The 16,368-nt window shown below is 35.8% G+C and overlaps 1 protein-coding gene across 2 annotated transcripts in view; it reads right to left on the reverse strand.

Annotated features, from left to right (window-relative positions):
* Window positions 1-9,534: 9,534 nt before the first annotated feature.
* P4HA1 (prolyl 4-hydroxylase subunit alpha 1) overlaps window positions 9,535-16,368 on the reverse strand; it is an 81,846-nt gene continuing 75,012 nt past the window's right edge. For both annotated transcript variants that reach the window (XM_076010085.1, XM_076010084.1), the window contains exons 13-15: window positions 13,216-13,284; window positions 12,280-12,376; window positions 9,535-10,623 (exon numbers count right to left, since the gene is read on the reverse strand). In XM_076010085.1, the coding sequence (XP_075866200.1) occupies window positions 10,553-10,623; window positions 12,280-12,376; window positions 13,216-13,284 (237 nt within the window). In that variant the 3' untranslated portion in view covers window positions 9,535-10,552. The remainder of the gene's footprint in view (window positions 10,624-12,279; window positions 12,377-13,215; window positions 13,285-16,368) is intronic.

The following is a 16,368-nucleotide window of genomic DNA, read 5'->3' on the forward strand; positions in this document are numbered from 1 at the left end:
CTGCCTCAGCCTCCCAAGTAGCTAGGGACCACAGGCATGCACCACCATGCCTGGTTAATTGTTTCAATATATATTTTTAGTTGGCCAATTAATTTCTATTTTTTAGTAGAGACGAGGTCTCATTCTTTCTCAGGCTAGTTTTGAACTCCTGACCTTGAGCGATCTGCCCACCTCGGCCTCCTAGAGTGCTAGGATTACAGGCATACGCTACCACGCCCGGCTGAATATACTGATTTTAAATCTTTTTTTTTTTTTTTTTTTGGTATTATACCATAAACATCAAAGTCATATATTCCCCTGTAACTACTGAGGTATCCCACATGTTTGATAACTAGTGAGTGCTTTCATGGTCTTTCATATCCATTTCATAATTTCCATTCTGGTATCTGAAGCTCATTCTCTAGTAGATTCTTCGGGAAGGGATTTATAGGAACAAGATTTTCTGAGTTCCTGCATGTTGATCCATTCATCTGTGCCATTTATATATAAAGGTTAGTTATGCTGGATATAACAGCCTTTGTTCACATTTTCTTTCCTTGACTATCTTAAATATATTAATCCATTTTCTTCTGGGAATAGAGTGTTACCGCGAGCATCTGATGATCTAATTTTCTCTTTTTAAAAAAAAAGTCATGCTCTTTTCTTTTAAATCCCCAGAGGATTTTCCTCCTCTTTAAAATCTGGTAATTTTACCAGGATCGATAGATATTCTGACTCAGTATTCTCAGGTATACAGTATGCTCTTCAACATGTAGTTTTAAATATTTTTCTTTTAGGAACATTAAGGGGGTCCAAATGTTTTTGTTACATGGATAACTTTTATAGATCTTAAGTCAAGCCTACTAGTGTGCCCATCACCTGAATAGTGTTCATTGTACCTGTTAGGTAGGTTTTTGCCTCTCCCTTCATTCCATCCCTTCCTTGATTTCCAATGACATTTACTTCTCTCTGTTCCCATGTGTGCTCATTGATTAATTCCAAATTATTGCAGAGTACATGTGGTGTTTGTTTTTTCCATTCTTTAGATACTTCACTTAGGATAACACTCCCCAGTTCCATCCAAATTGCTACAAAATACATTAATTTATTTCTTTTTATGGTTGAGTAGTACCCCATGGTATATCTCTATATACCACATTTTGTTAATCCACTCCTGAATTGATGAGCACATAGGTTGATTCCACATCTTTGCAATTGTGAACTGTGCTACAATAAACATAGAGTGCATGTCTTTTTGATATAATGACTTTTCCTTTGGGTAGATACCCAGTAGTGAGATTGCTGGATCGAACAGTAGGTCTACTTTTAGTTCTTTGAGGAATCTCCATACTGTTTTCCATAGAGCTTGTACTAATTTGCAATCCCAACAACAGTGTATAAGCATTCCTTTCTCTCTGCATCCATGCCAACATCTGTTATTTTAGGACTTTTTAATAAATGTCATTCTGAAAAGGCAAGTGTGATCTCATTGTGGTTTTTTTTTTTCATTGTGGTTTTAATTTGCTTTTTTCCTTGATGATTAGTGATGTTGAGCATTTTTTGTATGTTTATCGGCCATTTGTCTCTTCTTTTGAAAAGCTTCTCTTCATGTCTCTTGCCCACTTTTTTTTTTTTTTTTGAGACAGAATCTCACTTTGTTGCCCAGGCTAGAGTGAGTGCTGTGGCGTCAGCCTGGCTCACAGCAACCTCAATCTCCTGGGCTCAGCAATCCTACTGCCTCAGCCTCCCGAGTAGCTGGGACTACAGGCATGCACCACCATGCCCAGCTAATTTTTTGTATATATATTTTTAGTTGGTCAATTAATTTCTTTCTATTTTTGGTAAAGACGGGGTCTCGCTCAGGCTGGTTTCGAACTCCTGACCTTGAGCGATCCGCCCGCCTCGGCCTCCCAAAGTGCTAGGATTACAGGCGTGAGCCACCGCGCCCGGCCTCTTGCCCACTTTTTAAAGGGGTTGTTTTTCTTGCTGACTTGAATTCTTTGTAGATACTAGATATTTGCCCTTTATCAGATACATACTTTGTGAATATTTCCTCCTATTCTGTAGGTTGTCTATTTGCTCTGTTGATTATTTCCTTTGTTGTGCAGAAGCTTTTTAATTAAGTTCCATTGATTAATTTTTGTTGCTGTAATTGCCTTTAGGGTCTTAGTCATAAATTCCTTGCCTAGGCCAACGTCTAGAAGAGTTTTTCCTACATTTTCTTCTAGAATTTTTATGGTTTTGTGCCTTACATTTAAGTCTTTAATCCATCTTGAATAAATTTCTGTAAGTGGTGAGAGAGATAGGGATCATGTTTCATTCTTCTGCATGTGGCTATCCAGTTTTCCCAACACCATTTATTGAATAGGGCTTCTTTTCCCCAGTGTATGTTGCTGTCTGCTTTGTAGAAGATCAGTTAGTTGTTGGTAGATGGTTTTATATCTGAGTTCTCGGTTCTATTCCATTGGTCCATATCTCTATTTTTTGTACAATACCATGCTGTTTTGAGGACTATAGCCTTGTAGTATAGTTTGAAGTCTGGTAATGTGATGCCTCCATATTTGTTCCTTTTGCTTAAGATTGCTTTGGCTTTTCAGGCTCTTTTTTGAATCCAAATGAAGCGTAGAATTATTTTTTCTAGATCTGTGAAATACGACTTTAGTATTCTGATGGAGATTGCATTGAATCTATAAATTACTTTGGGCAGTACAGACATTTTAACAGTGTTGATTTTGCTGATCGATAAGCATGATATGTTTTTCTATTTGTTTGTTTCATCTGCAATTTCTTTCAACAGTGTTTCATAGTTCTCCTTGTAGAGATCTTTCACCTCTCTGGGTAAGTATATTCTTAAGTATTTTATTTTCTTTGTAGCTATTGTAAATGGCATTGAGTCTCTGTTATGACTCTTAGCTTGACTGTTGTTGGTACTGATTTGCATACATTGATTTTTTTTTTTTTTTGTAACCTGAGACTTTCCTGAATTTATCAATTCCAGAAGTCTGTTGGTGGAGTCTTTGGGATTTTCTAGATACAAGATCATATCGTCAGTGAAAAGTGATAGTTTGACCTCCTCTTTCCTGATTTGCATACTCTTTATTTCTTTCTCTTGATTGCTCTGGCTAGGACTTCCAGTACTATGTTGAATAGAAGTGGTGACAGAGGACACCCTTGTCTTGCTCCAATTCTTAGGGGGAGGAATGCTTTCAACTTTTCTCCATTCAGTATTATGTTGGCTGTGGGTTTGTTATATATATGGCTTTTATAATTTTGAGATGTTCCTATTAAGCCAGGTTCGTTGAGAGTTTTTATCATGAAAGGGTGCTGGATTTTGTCGAATGCTTTTTCTGCACCTATTGAGATGATCATATGATCTTTATTTTTGCTTTCTGTTTATATGGTGAATCACATTTATTGATTTACATATGTCGAAACATCCTTGTATCCCTGGGTCGAAGCCCATTTGGTCATGGTGGATTATTTTTTTGATGTGCTGTTGAATTTGATTTGCTAGTATTTTATTGAGGACTTTTTGCATCTATATTCATAAGGGATATTGGTCTGTAGTTTTTTTGTTTTGTTTTTTTTTTTTTTTGCTCCCTTTCCTGGCTTTGGTATCAAGGTGATCCTGGCTTCATATAATGAGTTGGGAAGGAGTCTCTCCTTCTCAATGTTATGGAATAATTTCTGAAGTATGGGTACCAGCTCTTCTTTGTAAATATGGTTGAATTTGGCTGTGAATCCATCTGGTCTGAGGCTTTTTGGGGGAGGAAATTTTTATTACTACCTCAATCTCATTACTCATTTTTGTTCTGTTCAGGAGTTCTATTTCTTCCTGATTGAGTCTTGGGAGGTTGTGTGTTTCCAGGAATTTGTCCATTTCCCCTACTTTTTCTAGTTTATGTGTGTAGAGATTTTCATAGTTTTCACAGATGATATTTTATATTTCTGAACTACCAGTTATATCTCCTTTTTAATTTCTGATTTAGCTTATTTGGGTCCCTTCTATTCCTGGTTAATTTAGCAAGCGGTCTATCAATTTTATCTTTTTTTCAAAGAACCAACTTTTTGTTTTATTGATCCTTTGTATTTTTGTTTTCATTTTGTTTAATTCTGTTCAGACCTTTGTTTCTTTTTTTCTGCTGGCTTTGGGTTTGGTTTGCTCTTCCTTCTCTAGTTCCTTGTGATGAGACATTAGATTGTTAAATTTATGATCCTTCTGGTTTTTTTTTTTTTTTTTTTTTTTTTTGAGATAGGGTCTCCCTTTGCCACCCAGGCTAGAGTGGCAGTGGCATCATCATAGCTCACTGTATCTTCAAACTCCTGGTCTCAAGCCGCCTCCTGCTTCAGCCTCCTGGGTAGCTGGGACTAGAGGCACGTACCACCACATCCAGATAATTTTTCTAATTTTTGTAGAGACAGGGTCTCACTCTTGCTCAGGCTCAGACTCCTGGCCTCAAGTGATCCCCTTGCTTCTGCCTCCCAACGTGATCTTTCTGTCTTTTAGAGGTAGGCAATTAAGGCTATGAAAAGCACTGCTTTTGCTGACTCCTATAGATTTTGATAGTTTTGTGTCCCCTTTGTTGTTCAGTTCAAGGAATCTTTTGATTTCCATCTGAATTTCATTACTGACCCAATAATCAGCAGCAGGTTGTTTAATTTCCATGACTTTGTGTAGATCTGAGTGTTTATCTTGGAATTGATTTCTACTTTTATTCCACTGTGGTCTGAAAAGATACATGGTATCATTTAATTTTTTTTAATTCATTGAGACATGTATTGATTAATGATTAATCTTGGAGAGTGTCCCATGTGCTGATGAGAATGTATATTCAGTAATGTTTGGGTAGAATGTTCTGTAAATGTCTATTAGTTCCATTTGTTCTAGTGTCCTGTTTAAGCCCATTGCTTATTTTTTGCTTTGATGGTCTTTCTAGCTGTCAGTGTTAAAGTCCCCAGCAATTATGATTGTATTTATCTCTTTGCTTAGACCTAGAATTTGCTTTATGAATCTGGAACTCCTGTTAGGTGCATACATATTTAGGATTGTTATACCTTCTTGTAGAATTGCTCCCTTTACCATTATATGACTGTCTTTGTCTTTCTCTACCATTGTTGATTTAAAGTCAATTTTATCTGACACGATAATGGCTACATCTGCTTCATTTTGGTTTCCATTTGTGTGGAATATTTTTTCCATCCCTTTATGCAGAGTCTGTGTGAGTCTTTGTAGGTTAGATGTGTTTCCTGGAGACAGCAGGTACTTGGATTATGTTTTTTCATCCATTCAGCCAGCCTGTGTCCCTTGAAGGGGGGCATTCAGACCATAAACATTGAAAGATAGAATTGATATATGGGATGCTGTGCTGTTCATCATTTTAGGTATACCTTATTGCTTTTTCATGCTTGTGCTATTTTATATGAGCTGTAAACTTTAGCTGTTGGGTGATTTTACACTTGTAGGGATCTGTTGTGCTGATTCATGTATGTATCCAGTGCAATTCTGTGTGTTTTGTGCAGGGCAGGTCTGGTCATAACAAGTTCCCTCAATGTTTGCTTGTCTGGAAAAGTCTTTATTTCTCCTTCATATATCAAACTTAGTTTTTTAGGATACAAAATTCTATGCTGTCGGTTGTTATGTTTAAGAAGACTGAAGATGGGGCTCCAATCTCTTCTGGCTTATAAGGTCACTGCTAAGAAGTCTGCTGTTAGCCTGGTGGGGTTTCCTTTGTAAGTTACTTGATGTTTTCACTTCATGGTTTACAAGAGTTCCTCCTTTGAGTTGACTTTGGTGGACCAATAAGAAAACGCATGGTAGCTCATCTACAAATCACACTCCGAGTTGCACTATTTCAGGGCACTTTTATTATTACCTTACTTAATCTTTCCATGGGGACTATTTTCCCCATAGTTGCAGACATAAAAAAGGAACATGGAAAAGATAGTACTATGTCATAAATCTGAAAGATGTCCCATGCCTGTTAGTTGAATTTAGTTATGTTCTATTTTTACTTCTATCATGTAAGTTTTTTCATCTTCTAAGACTTAATTTCAGTATAATTTATTATACATGTATAAAAAGATATTAGAATTTAACCATTATGTAGTTATTTGACATGACATGATTTAACTCATGATGTATCTAAATCCATGTAAAACCTACATTGCAATGGAGTTCAACTACATTTATGACTTTAAAAGTAGGTATTGCAATAATTCTGATTCTTTGTGGACTTATAAGTGAATGCCTTTTCTAAGAAAAGGCTGACTTGAGTCACACAACCCTTCTCCCTAAAAATCCACGTCACTCAATATGTAAAATGTTCTGAATTTTTAAAAGTGCTTAGCCTAAAACAGATTTATATTAGAAATAAGCTTATTATGAATTGGAAAGACCAAAAGATAAAATAGGATTTTCCTTTTTCAGATTTTACAGCTTATTTCATACGTGATTATAACATGACAGATGTGCTGCATGACATTTTAATCAATAGACCACATATATGATGGGGGTCCCATAAGATGATAATACTGTATTTTTACTGTACCTTTTCTATGTTTAGATATGTGTAGGTACACACTTACCATTGTTACAGTTGCTTCCAGTATTCAGTACAGTAACAAGCTGTACAGGTTTATAGCTTAGGAGCAATATGCTAGACCATGTAGTCTAGGTGTGCAGTAGGCTATACCATCTAGATTTGTGTAAGTACATTCTATGTACTTACACTCTAACAATGCATTTCTGTTAAGTGACACATAACTCATTTCAACAGAATGGTGAGCAGCACTGCTCAACAAGGCCTCAAAAAGCAGGAGGAGGAGGATTTCTACTTTTGGTTTCTTTTACTTAACATCTGGTTATATAGATGTTAATTTTTTAAATAATTTCTCAAACTTATCAGTAAAGCAGCCTTATTGGTTTTCTTGCTTCAAATTTTACATTTAACTGAAGGCTAAAGATTACTTTCTTTCTAAATGTAAAGTCTTCAAATTTAAGAAAGCAAGCAGCCAAGAACTTTATTGTTCTATTACAGTTAATTTTGTAAAACACCATCAATGTGGTGGAATAATATCCAAGGACCATTGGAGTACAGGAATATGAAGCCTATTTTATCCTGACAAATCTGGTAATTTATGGTACTCTGTTGTTAATTCCTTTTTTCCTAAGTTACCCAATTATCCTTCTAAAACACCAACTTTTGCTATAGTAGAAATAAGTGCTGCCAAGAGAAGAGATTGGTCCTTGTGTTGCTGGCTATCTGGACTAATGTCATTTTTCCATTCTGCTTTCTCCCAGAAATCTTTATTTTGTAATTCTGTTTCTTCTTCAGTGACTTATTAAATCATGATTGCGTTTTGGTATTACACTGTAAGTTTCTTAATAACAGAAATCCAGTCATTCAGTTGTTTAGCCCATGGGGCTCTGGCACATAAATTGTTCATTTGTCAGCTATATGGCCTTAAGTGGTATGGGATTTATGTATAGCAGTCAACACATGGCTATGTAAAGATATTTAGATCTTCCTAAGCAGCAATAAGATTTGATTCATATATATACACACACTAGTTTATATCACATATGTGCTGATTTACTATTTATAATTCTTCTCAACCTTCTCACATGGTACTAACCATTTTATTATATGTTCACTGAAATAGATGTTTGCTTCTTTCATCATTGCATTTACCATTTAGCTTTTCAAAGAATCAAGTCCCTTCACTTTTCTTTTTATAATGTTACTAGGTTATTGCCTAGTTATCACATTTATTACCCCACTGTTAGGATGTTCTGGTGGGTACTTCAGTTAACTCCATCTTGGTGGTAACTCCATATTTCAAGTTAGTGAATGATGGAACTTCCAATCTTTTTTTTTTTTTGAGACAGTCTCTCACTTTGTTGCCCAGGCTAGAGTGAGTGCCATGGCATCAGCCTAGCTCACAGCAACCTGAAACTCCTGGGCTCAAGTTATCCTTCTGCTTCAGCCTCCCGAGTAACTGGGGCTACAGGCATGCGCCACCATGCCTGGCTAATTTTTTCTATATATATTTTTAGTAGAGACGGGGGTCTTGCTCTTGCTCAGGCTGGTTTTGAACTCCTGACCTCGAGCAATCTGCCTGCCTCAGCCTTCCAGAGTGCTAGGATTACAGGCGTGAGCCGCCGTGCCTGGCCAAAACTTAATATTTACCTTTTAAAAACTTAAAATTCCATTTCTCTGATCTAGCCAAAATTATTAGGTTTTTCCATTAACAAATTATAGTAAATTTTGTTTCTTTCTTTTTAATGTTGGAAAAAACAGAAATGACTTGCCAAAAGTTAAAAGATAGTCAATTATACAAATAAAAACTTGAAGGAAAGACTCAGGGTTGGTAAGGAAACCAGTTTTCACATTTTCCAGGGTAGTTCCAGCCCTCATTTATTTGAAAGGTCAGCATTAAAAAAAAAAAAATTTTTTTTTGCAACAATGACCTAAAGCTTCATATTGGATTCTACCCCCTTCTTTTCATTTGGAAAGAAAAATCATTGATGATTATACAACTCTGGATAAGATCTAACTCTTCTATAAGATCTAACTCTGAAGAGTTTACCATTTCCCATGTGAGGCTCCAGGTTGAATATGAAGAAGTAATTTGTAAGATTGTGTAATTTCCTTCAGAAATAGCTATTTTTATTCTACTTATTAAAATATATAGCAGTATATTCTATCCTTTGAACCCCTATTTTCTATACTTTTGAATTTGTTGCTTCCATCTAATCTTCCCTAAGTAAAAAAGTATTTTTGAAATACCTGTGTTAGAACAAAGGGTGGTTGGGAGAAAGGGACTTCAGTTCATTTTAAAAATAGGTAAAGGCTTAGTACAGTAGCTCATGCCTGTAACCCCAGCACTTTGGGAGGCCGAGGTGGGAGAATCCCTTGAGGCCAGGAGTTCAAGACCAGCCTCAGCAATATAGCAAGACCTTGTCTCTACAAAAAAAATTTTTAAATTAGCTGGTTATGGTGGTGTGTTCCTGTAGTCTCAGCTATGCTGGCGGCTGAGGCAGGAGGATGGCTTGAGCCCAGGAGTTTGAGGCTGCAGTGAGCTATGACGACACACTGCAACTCTAGCCCAGGCAACAGAGCAAGACCCTGTCTCAAAACAAAAGAAAAAATATTTACTTTTCCAGAGAATAAACCAAATTCTTCCCTAAAAATTTAAATATTACACAAAGGGTAAAGAACCCTTATTCACCATAAATAATGCAAAAAGTTAGTGGATCAATTAACATGCTTCATTCATTAAGTTCAGCTTTATATAGCACCATATATTTTGAGAGTCTTAAGTACCATTATTGTAATAACCTCCCAACCATAGTGAAATTATAGACTCTGTGAAGCAAACACATTTTGATTAAATATGTGAAACTTCAGAGACCCTAAATTTTCTTCTCTAACTACGTGACTGACATTGTGAGTGAAAACAAAGTCCTAAGTAAAAAACAATATATATTAGAATTAACCTGTTATTTCTATGTCATACATTCAGATTTAAATATTAAAAACACCACACAGAAAACACTTTTTAAAAAAGATTTAAGATCATAAATAGGTCATTATTGTCACAACACATTTCAGAATTTTTAAAAAACAAACATTTTGGCTTTTTAAGTAAAAGACTACTTTTTAAAAATTCCCTCATCATTGAAAGGGATCATTGAAAGGACTTGTGCATTTTTAAACTTCCAGTCTCCTAAGGCACAATATTTATTTAATCAGAATGCCAATATCACCACCCTGCTGTAGCAGGAATAAGAGGCAAGGTATTAGCACTAAGAAAAATAGCAAAATTTCTGGACAAAATCATCAGTCATTTAAGAAAAAGGAGAAAGAAACAGATTAAGTGATGAGTGTTTTGGTTAAGAAGGCCCAGTATTGTTATACAGGACTTTGAGTTAAAGTACTTTCATTTAAAAACTTTTTTTTCCTTTACAAACAGGTTAAATTCACCACAGAGGAGCTCTGAAAGAATAGAGAGGGACTGGTAAATTTAAGAAGGACTTGGGAGGGAAAAAAAATCAACCTAGAATATCATATGGAAAGAGCAAACACTGTATGTAGGGAACTCAGATTACAGTCCTAGATTATCAGGCAGATCCAGAAAATAAACAGAGTAAGGCTAGGTAAACATAATACCTAGATCTATATTGTAAGGCATGTGTTTCCTATCACATGGCCCATTCTAGCCTACCACCAACCAAGATGTAGTAAAATACTAAAACTGGATGCTTAAATTATATTTTTTTATCCAACCAAAAAGTTCTTCAAAATATAACACAAAAATTCCTCATTTTAAACTCTGCCTTCTGTGCTACCAACTGAACTTTAAGGTTTTATATATATAATGTGATTTAGTGTTACTTCTAAAAGGAAAAAAACCCATAAAGTGATTGTCCACAGATGAAACATGGGATGAGGTTCATGACTGAATCAATCATGGAGTGTTAGTCAATTGTAAACTCTTGGAAGTTAAGACCAGGAAATGTGTGTATCAGACACATTTAGAGTACAACAGGAGAGGAAGGGAAGCCTGTTTGTCATTCCAATTCTGACAAGGTGCATGGTCTTCGAAATTCTTGTCCACGTTCATGGAGCCATTTATTGGATACTATGAGAGAAAAAAATGTACATTAATTCCCCCCAATCTAATTACTATTTAATTAGCTTCTAAAAGATAGATCTATAACAAAGTTTCAACATAGGCTAAAAGTTCAAGACCAAAACCAGATAAAGGCAAATGCTACTTAGACTAAGTGTTTTTTTTTTTTTTGGTCAACATGGGTATGTATATTTAAAAGTACATTTCCTAAAGTTTCCAATGTTCAATGTGAGGCTTGAAATGAGAAACAGAATTTAAGATACAGGTACAGATACAGCAGAACATCATTTTATCTGTTTTCAAAGTACAACTCCCAAATTACAAAGACATTTTAATAACACAAACTCTCCACTCTTAATGGAGCAACTTTGTGATAAATCACTATTGTTTCCAAGATGCTTTTAAAAAATATATCCCATGTAAAGTGTATCCCAAAAGAAATTAATTTTCTATTCATCTGTAGTATTACAGAACCCAATCAATGGCATCAACAGGCACAAAATTCTCAAGTAGGAACCTTAACTCCTCTTTTGCCATTTTCAACTCTTGTATGCAGTCTTTATTCACCAAACTCCATCTAATTTCTTAAATGTCTTTTTTTTTTTTTTAAAGATAGTCTCACCCTGTTACCCCGGCGTCAGCCTAGCTCACAGCAACCTCAATCTCCTGGGCTCAAGCGATCCTCCTGCCTCAGCCTCCCGAGTAACTGGGACTACAGGCATGTGCCACCATGCCCGGCTAATTTTTTCTATATATATATATATGAGTTAGCCAATTAATTTCTTTCTATTTATAGTAGAGACGGGGTCTTGCTCAGGCTGGTTTCGAACTCCTGACCTTGAGCTCTCTGCCCGCTCGGCCTCCCAGAGTGCCAGGATTACAGGCGTGAGCCACCGCGCCCGGCCTTAAATGTCTTTTGAATCTATCTGCTCTCCACCCTTTCACTGCTGCTTTAGTCCAGGCTTTCATTATCATCAGGAGAGATTTTTAAATCCTGATCAGGCCTGACTCCTTAATCTTGCTATGTCCTATCCAGTAATTCTAGACACATGTGGCTAATGGAGCACTTGAAACATGGCTAGAAACACATATTGAAATGGATTTATGGAGCTAATTAATAAATATTAAAAGTAATTTCAACTGTTTCTTTTAACCTTTTTTTTTAATGCGGTCTATCCTGCACTTGCATGACCCTGAATGGCCTCTTTAAATTCTGTACCCTAGGTGCTACTCTAGCCTCACACTAGTCCTGACCCTGGTCCCTAATATGCCTAGAAAACAACTGTTTATCTTTAGGACCAAATTAAGCTTTGAAGATGATTTCCCAAACTTAGAGAGTCACTATCTTCTGTGTATGTTTTTGTATTAATATGTATTACACTATAATTTATCCATTAGTATGTTTCAATCAGATTGTTAACCCGCGGAGCAGAAGATAATTCTTATTCAATTTTGAGCCAATGTTTCTTAAGTAGAAATAGAATTAAAAATGTCATTAAAATTCTCCTGTTGAATGCAAATTTATATTAAGATCAGGAACTTGGTTGAATCCTATACAATGTTAAAGTCATATTATGTAAATCTGGGGGGATTAAGATGTAGATTATAATAGTTTCAAAATATGAGACAAAAATCACAAATTCTATTCATACAAGAAATATTTACCCCATTTGTTTCCGACTAGCACTGGACAGGCTGCATGCCGTGTACTATAATCTCCTTCTCCACTGGCAAACAGATTATACCAGAAAACAGCAGTTCCCTATGGAGAACAATTCAAAATTATCCCCAAATAAAATGTCAGCTCATTGCTTTCTACAGTACTTAAATTTTCTTCTGTTCCTGCTGAAAGACTCCTGTATGGCAGTATTATATCTTCCTCTAATATAATTTTTTTTTTTTTTTTTTTTTGAGACAGAGTCTCGCTTTGTTGTCCAGGCTAGAGTGAGTGCCCTGGTGTCAGCCTAGCTCACAGCAACCTCAAACTCCTGGGCTCGAGCGATCCTTCTGCCTCAGCCTCCCGAGTAGCTGGGACTACAGGCATGAGCCACCATGCCCGGCTAATTTTTTATATATATATCAGTTGGCCAATTAATTTCTTTCTATTTATAGTAGAGACGGGGTCTCGCTCTTGCTCAGGCTGGTTTTGAACTCCTGACCTTGAGCAATCCGCCCGCCTCGGCCTCCCAAGAGCTAGGATTACAGGCGTGAGCCACCGCGCCCGGCCTAATATAATTTTTAAAATGTGATTATATCACTTTAAAAACTTTTCATGATGTGAAAAATACCACAAAACTCCTTGACAAAAAGAGTATCTGCCAATACAAAACAAAAAAGTCTTATATTGTCCAGATGCAAACATCATATGAAATATGAAATCCATTTTAGAAATACTAATCCCTGCGCTCATTACCTCTAAGTACTGTACTCATGGTAAACTGTACCATAAAAATACCCAAAATTTTACCTAGAGAAAATGTAGTACTAAGCATGCTACCTTTAAAAATATAATTAATTAGACCATGAAATACAGGGGGGTTATCTCTTCCTCAGGGAAAAAATTTAAAAAGCAAAACAATAAAAATAATAAACCAAGCTTACTTTTTTTGGCCAAACACTAGCCCCTACTTCAGGAAAAACGGTAGCTCCTCCTGCAGACACATCACTCATCTATAAGATACAGAGAGTATTATCAAAAGTGCTGATAGAATAAAGTAAAACATGCCATTGTGAGGAGGATTTGATATTGAATACTAGAACATTGGGAACATAGGAACTTGTGCTTACATAGTAGGGTTTGTGCATAATACTCAGTTTTTCAAAAATAAAACAATGCCATTTACATACATAAGATACAAAAAGCAAAAGAACGATTAATAAAAAGGGAGATGGGGATAAATATTTCCAATAAATAAGTTTTATCATTTCTCATGGTGGAAAGTCAATATATATTAACTAAAAATGAGAAGATTAAAGAATTACATAGTTATATTCATAAAATACCCTAGAATAAAAACCTTCTAAAGTAACTGAAAAAGCACATGTACAAAGGAAACAGATCATATAGTGAAGATTTTTAAAAAGTGACATGAGTAGAATGTATAGAAAGACTCAGATCATATCACAAAGCAAAATCCAACCATACAGTGTATCAACGAGTTGCATCTAAAACAAGTGGCTCACAAACACTGAAAAAAAGATTTGTAGCAAATGCTGTCCCAAAGAAAACAGGGTTATGATCTTAATATGAGAGACAGTTTAAATCAAGATAAAAAGCATTAAATGAGATGAAGGGTATTTTACAATGATAAATATATAATTAATAATAATGAGCTAAGAGCTTTTAAGCAATGAAAAAATTAACTTTAGAGAAATTTAAAAGTTACGCATGACTTTTATGGATATAAATGGAGCACATGGTAGATCTATAATATATGCTACATATTATGTATATAATGCTATATAATATATTCCATTTTGGAATATTTCAATATTGGAAAAATCAATACTAATCTACGTTCATTAAGAAGTGGAAATATTAAATAATCTAACAGTCAAATAATCTAACATATGGATAGTGGACCAAATAATATAGCATTAATATTCATAAGCAAAGAAATATGAGAAACAAACAGGAATACAGAAACAAAGGAAACACTAATGGCTCAAACATCTGAAAAGATGCTCAACTTCTCTAATAAGAGAAATGCAAATTAAAGCCACAATAAGTGCCGAACTGATAAGTGAAAGATATACAGATCAAAAAGTCTGACAAACGTATTTCATATACATTTGTATTTCATAATGAACGTATTTCATAAACAAACATATCACTTATTGGTACCACCTCTATGAACAGCTCACCTCTAAAAAATACACAAGCCTTCACAGCATGAATTTGTATCTATACTATACCAACTTCTCTGCTGCATTTCCCTTTGTGATATTTATCTCATTTTTATATGAATCTTTGTAATGTACTTTACATCCTTTTGGAAACAAGATGGAGTTGTGAGAGGGATGCAAATGAAGAAGAGTGATAAGGAGGGAATGTAGGAGGGTGAGAAGGTCGAGATAGGAAGGGATGATATAGAGAAGAAGGGAAAAAGGGGAGGGAAAGAGGAATGGAGAAAAGATAAATGGGAAGTGGCAGGGAGAGAAAAAGACTGAATAAAGAGAGATTGGTAGGAATAAGACATACACATAGCAAAAAGATACAATTTTATATAATTCAAATGGGGATCAGGGTTGGAAAGATCAATGAAATAAGCAAAATTAAGTCTAGATATAAAATTCATCTTTTCAAGTCAAGAAAGGCTAAAACAATATGGTAGACTGTGTTTTCCAAATATAATACACCTCAATATGCCCCACCATACATGTGTCAAGTAGTACAGTCTATATGCCCTCCCCTTAAAGCTGGGCAGACCTTTGTATTATAATTGCTGTAATATAATACAGCAGAAATGGTATCTGTGACTTCTGAGGGTACGTCATAAAAATGCCTTGTACTTTTGCATTGTTCTCTTGGGATGTTTGCTCTTGCAAACCAGTCACCATCCTGTAAGGAAGCACAGGCCACATGATCAGCCAGAATTTAGGTATTCTGGCCAATAGCCAGCCTCAACTTCAGCCTTCAAGATGACCCCAGTGCCAGACATCTGACCGCAAATATATGACAGAGCAGGAACCATGAGTTTAGCCCAGTCAACCTCATGACTATGAGAAATAATTTTAAAAGATTATTTTAAACCATTTAGTTTGGGGTATTTGTTACATAGCAATAGATAACTGAACAAATATGATCAAAACCTAATTTTTTTCTGTATATGTAAATATACAATTTTTAAAATTAATACTGTTTTGAAACAAAGAGTGGTTTCCTTTGATAGGGCTTCTGGGGTGTTGGGCTATTTCTTGATCTGAGTACTGATTACATCGGATTTGTTCACATTGTGAAAATTAATGAAGCTATATACTTATGATTTGTGTACTCTTATATGTGATATACTTCAATAAAAATTTAATTCAGAAAAGTTTACTAACATAATGTGTATATCCATATAGAAATTCAAATAAAACTATAGATATTCTTATATACATATATTATATATGACTAAATCAGGTATCCTCAAACTACGGCCCATGGGCCACATGCCACCTGCCTAGGATATTTATCCGGCCCGCCAGATGTGTTGTTTTTTGTTTTTTTTTGAGACAGAGTCTCACTTTGTTGTCCAGGCTAGAGTGAGTGCCGTGGCGTCAGCCTAGCTCACAGCAACCTCAAACTCCTGGGCTCAAGCGATCCTACTGCCTCAGCCTCCCGAGTAGCTGGGACTACAGGCATGTGCCACCATGCCCGGCTAATTTTTTACATATATATATCAGTTGGCCAATTAATTTCTTTCTATTTATAGTAGAGACGGGGTCTTGCTCTTGCTCAGGCTGGTTTTGAACTCCCCGCCTCGGCCTCCCAGAGAGCTAGGATTACAGGCGTGAGCCACCGCGCCCGGCCCCACCAGGAGTTTTTGCCACAGCTACCTGTCCTGCTTAGCAGCCGAGTTGTTCTGGGCCCATAGTGCGCACTCTTCAACAGTTTGAGGGACCGTGAACTGGCCCCCTGTTTAAAAAGTTTGAGGACCCCTGGACTAAATAGTCCATATTCCCAAATATTAATGATTGTCACCAAGTAGTAGAACTCAATAATTGTAATTTTCTTCAAGTTTTTTTAAAAAAAGTTTCTACAATGAACAA

This window comes from Microcebus murinus, chromosome 14 (genome assembly GCF_040939455.1).
Source record: "Microcebus murinus isolate Inina chromosome 14, M.murinus_Inina_mat1.0, whole genome shotgun sequence".
Taxonomy (NCBI): Eukaryota; Metazoa; Chordata; class Mammalia; order Primates; family Cheirogaleidae; genus Microcebus; species Microcebus murinus.